General features: G+C 43.5%; 1 protein-coding gene across 4 annotated transcripts in view; it reads right to left on the bottom strand.

Moving 5' to 3' along the window:
• Positions 1-11,490, bottom strand: part of enah (ENAH actin regulator) — a 280,348-nt gene that overhangs the window by 176,150 nt on the left and 92,708 nt on the right. Inside the window, exon 1 of one of the 4 annotated variants that reach the window (XM_037685700.1) lies at positions 4,667-4,772. The exons of the other annotated variants lie outside the window; for them this stretch is intronic. Within the exon in view, the coding sequence (XP_037541628.1) occupies positions 4,667-4,758 (92 nt within the window). The 5' untranslated portion in view covers positions 4,759-4,772. Of the gene's footprint in view, positions 1-4,666; positions 4,773-11,490 lie in introns of those variants that run through there. 4 annotated transcript variants of the gene reach the window in all.

Below are 11,490 nucleotides of genomic sequence, written 5' to 3' on the forward strand. Positions count from 1 at the left end.
TTTGTTATCTACAGTACTGAGCATGGACTTTGTTATCTACAGTACTGTAACTACTAACACAACAACTACACTCAAATTGAGAAAAACGCAGAAGCAGGTAAGCAAGCAAATAGCCACTAAAACAAGACAACTTTCATTCGTGCCCAACCACCTGATCCACTGTTTTCCTTAATAAAATTGCATATAATACCAGCTCAGTTCATGGGTTAGCCCCAGCTGCAGTCAGGACCCCAGAAATGAAGTTCTGCTTTTTCAGGACAAGGTCTCAGTGAGGTCTGGACAAGGTTGGTGATTATGCCAATGAAGGTCCCAATGAGAAAGTAAAAACACACATTCCACAGTGTTTGAGACGTGTTTCTCTTCTTCTGACTACAACATGTGTTATTTGGTGGTCTGGCACATTTTTACAAGAGGTCAAGCTCACAGCCATTGACACAGAGACAAGGTGGATATTGACAGCAGAGCAGGTCTGGACTGGATTAATCAGCCACCAGCCATCAAATGAAGTTGTACACCTCTGTTTCAGACATGCCCAGCACACAGTAGTGAATAGAGGCAAAACACTTGTGTTTGGTGTCAAACATCCATAACCAGTGGCACCTGTTGGTGCTCCACCTCACTGAGTGAAAGGCAAGCAGATAAAGGAGTAGGTGTGACCAGGTCAGAAATGTCTGTCAGAGCTACACAAGACTTTAAGGTGTTATCTACACCATCCAGCTGCACTTGGGTGAGACATTGCATCAGGTATACATACATATAATATTTTAATAACTATTAAAATGAATTGTACATGCAACTGTTGAGTTATTGGGTTTTGATGTCTTTATAGTTTCAGATGTTTCCTGCTGTCCTTTTTGAGTTGAGTTTAATGATTTTTTTTTTTGGTGGTCCGCCCGGCCTTGCATGGCCTGTAGACCAGAAGATCTGGGAGCGTGTCTTGTAAGGGTGGACTAACTACTTTACTTTTCAACAGTCTCATAGTAGTTGACAGGGGACAGGGTGGGCCCCGGAGGCCATCTTAGCACCAGCAAACTGATTTTTTCCACTATGGAGTATGCCATTTGTGGGAATCCGTTGTATTTGGTGGCTTCTCAGGTTGGGGAAGTCCTTTGGATGAAGGACAAAACGTCTCAGCACAAAAAATGAAACCGTCCAGATGGTCTGACTGAATATTGTTGGATTTTATACCTGGATTATTGAGCATGGACTTTGGTACTTTTGTTTTTGCTTTGTTTGTGTATACACACACACACACATACCAGCAATTACGGTGTGTGTATACACACACATATATATATATATATATATATATATATATATGTGTGTGTGTGTGTGTGTGTGTGTGCACTGTTCAAAAATAAATAAAGGGAACACCTAAACAAAACAATTTAACTCTAAACCAGTCACACCTTTGTGGACTCGGTGTCCTCAGTTAGGTAGTAAGACTTATTGAGAATCAGTTTCAGCTGCTGCTGTTCAAGTGAAACACAGAACAGGTGGAATGAGAGGCAGTTATCAAGACAACCTCTATAAGAGAGTGATTCTGCAGGTGGTGACCACTGGTCATTTCTCTGTTCTCGTCCTTTCTGGTTGAACTTTTAGTCACTTCATGTTGTCAGTGCTGTCACACATAGAGGCATCATGAGGAGTTTTTACAGCCCACTGAAGTTGATCAAGTAGTGCAGCTAATCCAAGATGGAGCATCAATGTGAGCGGTGGCAAGAAGCTCTGCTGTGTCTCTCAGCACAGTGTCCAGAGCATGGAATAGGTACCAGGAGACATACCAGTACACCAGGAGACATGGAGGAGGCTGTAGGAGGGCTACAACCCAGCAGCAGGACCGCTACCTCGTCCTTTGTGCAAGGAGGAACAGGAGGTCCACTGCCAGGGCTTTACAGAATGACCTCCAGCAGGCCACTAACGTGCACGTTTCCACTCAACCTGTCAGAAACAGACTCCATGAGGGTGGTATGAGGCCCGACGTCCACATATTGGACCTGTGCTTACAGCCCAACACCGTGCAGGACGACTGGCGTTTGATAGGGAACAACAACATTGGCAGATTCTCCATTGGTGCCCTGTGCTCTTCACGGATGAAAGAAAGTTCACACTGAGCACATGTGACAGAGTCTGGAGACACCGTGGAGAAGGTTATGCTGCCTGCAACATCCTCCAGCATGACTGGTTTGGTGGTGGGTCCGTCATGGTGTGAATGGCCACACAGCCCTCCATGTGCTAGCCAGAGGTGCCCTGACTGCCATAATGGGATTAGGGATGCACAATCCACTTTTTTTCACTTTCGATCCGATACCGAAATCTGCGGATTAGTATCTGCTGATACAGAACCGATACCAATCTGATACAGAAAAACAGTGCTGCATGAACAAAAATGGATAAATCATGTCATCTGGGCCTGTTTCTGAAACAGGTCCAGATGACATGATTTATCCATTTTTGTTGCCTACCTGGATGTTTGAGCTAGTGCTGAATTAACTTAAAACATTTGTTCTGTTAAACGCAGACATGAATGTACTGAATTACAAGTTTATTGAAAACTCTGCACCATAACAGCACAAACACCAAGAGCTTCACAAGCTCGGTCAAACATGTAAAAACAACTTTGTTTGTGTGAACAGTAAACAGCCATCAGGTGCTAATGATCCATTGTTAGGCTGATGGTCCTTCTTGAGCATGTGATCAGCTGGTTTTGGTTGTCAGCAGCAAAACTGGTTGATCCACTCTGAGAAGGTGCTATTTAAGAGACTGAGCTGAATACAGCTCCTCAGACTTAGGAAGTCCTCAGGATGAGAGACGAAACGTTTCTACATTTTTTTGCTTTGTTTTGTTTTTTGGTTGTTTTTTTGAATGTCCAGAGGACCAGATTGAACTTTTTTAGATTTTTCTACCTGGATTATTGAGCATGCATCAGGACAACTTTAATTTGTTCAGTCAGTACGCTAGTGCGTGACGTCACTCAGAGCACAAAGCATAGAAATAGAGTGAATAGATCTGCCCAGACATGGATTGGTCACATCGTCACGATACTCGATCCAGAAGGTTTTTCCGATATCGGTACTGATACCAATATTGGTATCGGATCGCTGCATCTCTGACCGGGATGAGATCCTCAGCCCCATTGTGCAACATCCCGTTCCCCAGACCTGAATCCAATTGAGCACATCTGGGACATCATGTTTCGGTCAATCCATCAAGGCCACATCACACCACACTGTTCAGGAGATAACTGATGCTCAAATCCAGGTCTGGGAAGAGATCCCTCAGGAGAACATCCACCGTCTCATCATGCCCAGGCGTTGTTGGGAGGTTCTACAGGCACATGGAGGCCACACACACACTGAGCCTCATTTAGACTTGTCTTGAGGAAGATTCACTCGTGTTGAATCAGCCTGTCATGTTATTTTCTACTTTCATATTGAGTATGAATCCAAATCCAGAGCTCCATGGAGTAATAATTTTGATGTACAATGACAATTTTTGTGTTATTTTCTTCTCAATCAATTCCACTGTGCTAATAATAAAGTTTGTCAATGAGAATATTTAATTAATTGAAGTCTAGCATGTTATTTTAGTGTTCCCTTTAATTTTGTGAGCAGTGTATATGTATATGTGTGTATGTATATATGTATATATATATATATAAAATAAATAATGTGTGTGGGGGTTGTTCTCCATTGTAAAGGAGGCCTAAAAAAAACAGGCTGAATGCAGATAGGCTTTGAAGGGTTTAACTGAGGTCATATCAAGTGCTCTTCTTTATGCGTGATACAGCATATTTGGTTGTGGAGGGTTTTGAGAAAACACTAAACTTCTGGAATGATGGTGAGGTAGTTCTTCAACATGTTAGCAACACATCAGGGTCATGAGTATAGCTTCCCAGCCGATCAAGGTCATAAGAGTCCACATGCAACATGGTCATGAAGATCTTAAAACAGGACTGACCACAGCTGGTAGCAAAGGTATTCAAAAGTCACTGGATGGACTGGTTTCTAAGGCATTGACTTATATTCTTGTGTGGAAGGCAGAAACAAGCACAGATCAAATCATTCAAACATATCAACAAACATGCTGGCATATCTTTGTCCAGTGAGAAGGTGCATTGGAAAATTTAAACAAAATATGTAAAAACGCAAATATTTTAGGGGACCACTGGTCAAAGGAAAACACTAACAATGATCTTACTTTATTTAACAATAAAAAGTGTCAGTTTTTACTGATTTTCTCAAAATATATATATTTTTTATGGCAACCAAGCTGAACACATCTCCAGTGGACCTCAGACGTTCTCGTTGGAACAAGAACTTAAGGACTGCGTGATTCATGCATTAAACTCTTCACCATTATGACTGGCAATATGGAAAACAACTTGGGAAATAGAGCAATGAAGATAAGTTTGAAGGTTTCAGATCATTAGGACTAAGTTTGCTTGCAGAGAATAAAGCTGTGTGTTGTAATTTTACAACATATACGGGCTTAAAGCAACTTGTCACCCAGCCAACTGCTGTACAAATACTGAACAACACTGAGATGACAATGATCACAGAGCAGAAACAGTCAGTCACAGTGCAGGTTCCTGTGGAGTAAGAATACTGAAGGCAGGGCTTCATTACAGGTGCTGACTGGAATGACCATGGCTGCAGGTACGTACCGGTGGATTTCCATTTTGGAAGCCAGAACACATCTCTGACTGAGGATGAAGCTGGAGGCTTTGGACTGTGGACCAGAGGACTGGATCTGCATGGCTTCACGCAACCTGACCCTGCCAGCCTTGCTCCTTTCTGCTCCCCCACCAGCCCACTCCTACTGCTCTTCAGCTTCCCTGTCTTGGGGTCCTGGGTCCCTGCTGCCCCCTTTTTTGATCAGCTGCTGAAGTATTTCCTCTGTTTTCTCTCTTTTTCTACAAAACAGATTTTGTCGTCACCCAAACCTGGATGCAGGATAACGCCGTCACACACCCAGCCTCCCTCTCTGGCTCTCGTCGAAGCCTCCTTATCTGGGCGAATCCTTTTTAATTCATACTTGCAATGTCAGCACGTCAGCCAGTAAGAGGACGTGTGGGTGAGCCATCCAGACTCTCCAGTCAACTGTATTTTCCCAGTGGCATTAACACCAGCCAAAAATCGCACACAAACACGCGCCTCAGTCCTGGCTTTCTGCCACTGAGGCGCAGCAGAGGTATCCAGGCAACAGGCTCCTGCTTCGTGGCGAAGGCTGCTGTGGGAAAACACCACAGCAGCACGGAACGGCTCTGAACAGGAGGACCTACATTGGGACAGCAGGGAGGAGTAACGTTTCCTCGTTTCTTCTTCTGATGCTCTTCGTCCCTTCCGTTTCCCCTCGTCTCGCTGGCTACATGTCTCATACCTTTTGGCTTTCACTTGATCTGCCCCTTTCATCTGCCTCCTCCTCTCCAACCCCCTCCCGCTGCTTTTATCTGCGTGCTTCTCCACGCTCAGCTCTCTCCGATTCACCATTCACCCACCCAGCTCGCTCCTCTCTCACTCTCCATTCACGCTCGCCAAAATAAGTAAGGCAAATATGAGCAGCGAGATTTAGCTATATTTAGCTGATGAAGCCTAAGTGAGACTCACCCAGCGTCAGAAGAACACACTACCTGAGTGGAGGGATTCTTTTTAATGTTATACTGACACACTGCAGGTTGGGAATTCATTTTTGAAAAAGAATACGTGTGTCAGCACTATACTGAAGGCTGCATCTGAGTGACAAAACATTAACCTGCAATCAGCAGGTAGAATAATGCCATCCATCAAAGCACAGTGACTGAAGCATTTCATGGATTCAAACTGAACGTAGCTTCTTGACAATAGGTTTATACGTCATCTACGTACTCACACGTGTTTGATGTGACACAGAACTGTACTGAACCGACAGTATCGTCTTCCTGCTGTGCTGCTTTAACTGGTCTGTGCGACTCACTGTGTTGTAATGGTTGCTATGCCAACTTTGATGCTAACATGGAAGGAAGTTGGACTGCTTTCAGTATGTGAAGAAGTAAATGGTAAATGGACTGTACTTATACATCACCTTTCTATCAGATCAAGATACTCAAAGCTCTTTACAACAATCTGTGTCCTCGTTTACCCACTCACACAGCTCTCTACTAGATCCCTACAAAGACTAATCAGAGCTGTAGATCACATTCAGACACTGATGGGACACACATCAGAGGCAATGAGGGGTTCAGTGACTTGCCCAAGTACACTTAAGTATATGACTGCTGGTGGAATCAAACCCCAAACTTTCCCACTGGAGGGAAACTGCTCTAACCTCTCAGCCACAGCTGTCCCCAAAATGTGGAGATCATAGGCGTTACGACAATTATATGTGAAAGGAACGTGTCCCCCCCCACATTTACCAAGAATTATTAGTTCACCCAGCACTGTTTCTATTTCTTCATGAACAAATCTATTCCACTTGATTAATAGGTGAAGTACCGTAATTTATACGGACCGGGGGTGAGGCCCACACAGCAGGTGGGCGTGGACTAAAGTTTTCAGTGCTGCGCGTGAAGGTGTAAACCCACCAGCGACAGCCTTAAAGGGCTGCGCCTATACTCATAGAATCTGGGGTTACAGTACGTAACCAACGTTTTTCTTCCTCTAGTTGGTTGTAATGGTTCCTGAAGCTTTAGACTGTGCACTTAACCAGAGTGTGACAAACTCGTCTTGTCACGGACCTTCTGTTTATCATGGCACAGTTCCTGGGGCGCACACATCCTCCTGACAGAGCAGCTTTAATAGTCCCGGGTCATTAATGAAACCGGCTCACCTTGGCTGTTTGCATGGATCATGCTGGATTTGATGATTGCTGAAGTAGTTCCAGTGTGTGTTTGTGGAAGTGGGTTGTGCTCAGCAATTAGACTTCGTTCTCACAATGTTCAAAACCGTTGGATCTCCTGCAGGCGTTGATGTTCTGACCTCACATTGTGGTACATTTTTCCATTGTATGTGTGTGTGTGTTTGTTTCAGGTTACCTTGTAGACCAATTTTACAAAAAAATCATGCATTGTGGGAACCAACTTCTCCTTACAGCGACCAAAAGCCAGGTCCCCACAAGGAGAAGTCTCGTTGGGGTGGTGTAGTGTAGTCTACGTGATACACGAGTATACAGCGTATAACCACTTAAAAGTGCTCCGTGATACGACACATATATGTTAACCAACAGCTAAACTCTTCAGGAACAGCCTTGTCTGTATGAAGCGCTTCTCCACTGCTCTGAGCAGCACCTGCTGCAAACACTACCCCTTTCCTCTCCCTTCGCCCCTGTGAGGCTCACAGCTGTTGGCTGAGCCACTCCACAGGTTTATTATCAGCTGCTCCAGTATGATTGGCTAGGGATAAAGATGGGGTGATAAAGGAGCTCCTTGAGCATGTGAGCAGCTGGTTTTGGTTGTCAGCAGCAAACTGGTTGATCCACTCTGAGAAGGTGCTATTTATAAGACTGAGCTGAATACAGCACCTCAGACTGAGGAAGTCTTTCGGATGAAAGACAAAACTTTTCTAAATTTTTTTGTTTTTTGAACCCGTCCAGAGGACCAGATTTAACTATTTTTAGATTTTCTACCTGGATTATTGAGCAATGCATCAGGACATGTGCTTGATCCTTCTCCTTTTCATTCTTTTTGTGTTTATTATATGTTTGAAATAACAATTTTAAATAAAAATAAAGTTTTCAACACTTGAAACTACTATGCATCATGTCATTAATAAATACAAAACCTCATGGGTAAAATTTTTTAATTCAGACCCAAATATTAAATGGACTGTACTTATATAGTGTCTTTCTAACTAATCAGGATACTCAAAGCTCTTTACAACAATCTGTGCCCTTGTTTACCTCTACACACATTCATACAGCACTCTACTAGATTTCTACAAAGACCACTTGGTTCTATAGATCACAGTCAGTCACTGATGAGACACACATCGAAGACAATGAGAGGTTCTGTGTCTTGCCCAGGGACACTTCAGCATGTGACTGCTGGTGGAATCAGCAATCGGAATTTGGTCAGTTAACGGCAGTGGTTACAGCTTTACAATCATGTATCTCCACCAATGTTGGCGTCAGCAGATGTAATGTGTGTGTGTGTGTGTGTGTGTGTGTGTGTGTGGGGGGGGGGGGTCCATTCCCAGAAATGTTTGAATAAAGTAGATGCCATTTCCTGCATTCTGTTGTATTTGAACGTGTTAAACATCTACTTTTCCCTACATAATTAAACACTTGATTGAATAACTATTTTAGAGTAGCCTGACCAACAGCTCTCCTTATGTGAATAGAGCATGCTCCGCTTCTCTTACGCACCTTTGCACCACCCCCTGTGTTGAAAACTGCCAGAACTAGTGTAGCGCTAAGCTAGTGGTGCACAATACAAGCGTGTTAGCTAAGATGCTACAGACATTGTGTGCCGCTTCTCTCGCAAATCCTAATTCCCCACCCAAGATAACAACTGTCAGCACTACATGGTGCTAAGCTAGCATGCAAAAACAGACGTGTCTCCCCCTCCTCCCCCCGTGAGTGCCCTGCCAAGGCAGATGGCAGAGGAGACACACTGTGTGCTGTGTGGTGAGTTGTAGGTAACCAGGAAAACCTGGAGTGGACTTTTAGTCCATAGTGGATCAACCAACTGGTTGATCCACTATGAGAATGTGCTACTTATAAGACTGACCTAAATATAGCGCCTCAGACTGAAGAAGTCTTTCGGATGAAAGACAAAACTTTTCTACATTTTTTGTTGTTTTGCTTTGTTTTGTTTTTTGAATGTCCAGAGGACCAGATTTAACTTTTTTAAATGTTTGAATATGTTTCAAGCAGCAGTATTTCAATTCAATTGAGTTTATTTATGTAATGCCAAGTCACAACAGAAGTCATCTCAGGGCACTGAACAGAAACATTCACATACATAAAAAGCAGATGTTTCTTTCTTCTTCAGGGGTTGCCACAGCAAATGAACTGGCAGGAAACGTTTGGCAGATGTTTCTTCCTAACAGCATGGAATTGAACCAATAGGAGTTTCAAGCAGTAGTAAACTGCAATAAATGGACTGTGCTTACACAGCGCCTTTCCATCTTATCGAGATACTCAAACTTCTTTACAACAATCTGTGCCTCATTTACCCATTCATACAGCTCTATACTAGATCTCTACAAAGATAATTGAACAAATCATTCTAAAGAGACTAATCAGAGCTTTATCACATTCATACACTGATGGGACACACATCGGAGGCTATGAGGGGTTCAGTGTCTTGCCCAGGAACACTTCAGCATGTGACTGCTGGTGGATTCGAACCCCCAACTCTTGCATTGGAGAACGACTGCTCTAATCACTCAGCCACAGCCGCCCAGTACAATAGACCCTCGCTACTTCTCAGTTCGACTATCGCGGACTCGCTTTATTGCGGTTTGTGAATGTACAGTCTGTCCGTAAATTGGACAAAAATAAATAACTAAATGTGCAAGACACATGATAGTGGACTGTACAGTAATATCAGAAATGTACAGAACTTGTGTGGTTGTGAAAAAGTTAATGACAAAAAAATTATAATTTGGAGAGGCACCATCATTTTGTATTTTCTTTCATTCAGCCTCCACTGTACTCTAATCACCACTCAGACTACAGTTCCTCATATCAGTGCTGTGTTGTACTGTAGTGCCTCTGGATGCCCTTTTCTGCCCAACAGTATATTTGCAAAGTGATGTCATGACTGCTGAACCGGCCTTTCAAAGGTAAAATTGAATTCATGTCACATGGAAAAGTTTATTAAAGAAAATTCAACTTTACAAATGTAAGATTCAAAAGAAAGTGTAAATCATGTGAGGACAAGCCTCTTTAAGAACCAGAGCGTTGTGCTACATGACTCGGGTGCTGATTGGCTCAGTAACCATCAGCTCTGTTTTCCAGGCTGCTGATTGGCTGTTACCGCCTGTTTACCTTTGCTCTTTTTTTAACTAAACTTCAAGTATTCAATTCAATTCAATTCAATTCAAAAATACTTTATAAATCCCAAAGAGAAATTATTTGTTGTTGTAACCCGTTATCCTCATTTCATTAAGAGATGTTATAGATGCTGATGGCTGTAGACAGGAAGGATCTCTTGTAAAGGTCCATCCCACAGTGGATCCTAAGAAACTGGCTGCAGATGCTGTCCGATCAGTCCACTTGGACTCGGCTGGCCTCTCTGTTCCCCCGGGATGTAGGACCGCCCGAATGCTGGGCAGAACTCCTCCCAGAGTGATGGCCACTCCTCCCAGCAGTCTGCTGAGCTCCTTGTCGCTGCGGACATCCAACTGTTTGTACCGAGGGACGATCCTGTCCTTCTGCTGTCATGAGCCGTGTTTCCTTCTAGTTCCAGGATCTCAGTGGTCAGGCACTCGAGCACAGCTGGCAGGTAGATGAGAATGCGTCCACAGAACATCTTTCAACTCATCTGATATTTGAGGCTGTAGCTGAGATATTATTTGAGCTTTTGAGATGTTAATCAGCTGCTGTTGGTTGTAGAAAACTGCCTTGTTGCCATGGTTACGCATCATAACAAATGTCCAAAACTAAAAAAAGTTTCAGTAAAAATCATTTGAGCTGCACAGCATCTGATACCAGAGGAAACAATCATCCAAAAAATGTGACTTACATCCAGAAAAAGAGGAATTAAAGTTTCCAAAAGCAAAATCTCAGAATGAAACAGAGCTGCTCCAACATGCAGACACCTGGAGCGGCACAATTCTAGAACTAGTATAAGTATAACTACTGTGTTGTGTTTTCTAAATGTTCTGTGCATTCAAAAGTTTCTGGCAGTGAAACGAAACGCCGGCAGAAGATGCTGACGATTAAAGAAAAAGTGGAAAATCTGGACAAACTTTAGGTTGGCAGTACCTAGTTGGATGTTTGACATATTCACAGCACGATTGTTAAGATGGAAGCTGCATTGGCCTTATGGATTAATGATTGCAGAAAAAAAGCATAACTTTGAATACTATCACTATCTGGACAAAGGTGAAACAACTTTATGATCATCTTGCAGCAGCAGGAAGAAGCAGCATTTAGTTGCATTTAGTGCCAGCAAGGGATGGTTCGGCAAATTAAAAAAACAATTTGGATTCTGCCACTGTTTCTGGTTCAAAAGTGGCTTGACCTGGGGAATGCGGCACCTGTAGCCCATTTCCTGCACACGCCTGTGCACGGTGGCTCTGGATGTTTCTACTCCAGACTCAGTCCACTGCTTCCGCAGGTCCCCCAAGGTCTGGAATCGGCCCTTCTCCACAATCCTCCTCAGGGTCCGGTCACCTCTTCTCGTTGTGCAGCGTTTTCTGCCACACTTTTCCCTTCCCACAGACTTCCCACTGAGGTGCCTTGATACAGCACTCTGGGAACAGCCTATTCGTTCAGCAATTTCTTTCTGTGTCTTACCCTCTTGCTTGAGGGTGTCAATGATGGCCTTCTGGACAGCAGTCAGGT

Source organism: Nematolebias whitei, chromosome 12, assembly GCF_014905685.2.
Source record: "Nematolebias whitei isolate Nwh7 chromosome 12, NemWhi1, whole genome shotgun sequence".
Lineage (NCBI taxonomy): Eukaryota > Metazoa > Chordata > Actinopteri > Cyprinodontiformes > Rivulidae > Nematolebias > Nematolebias whitei.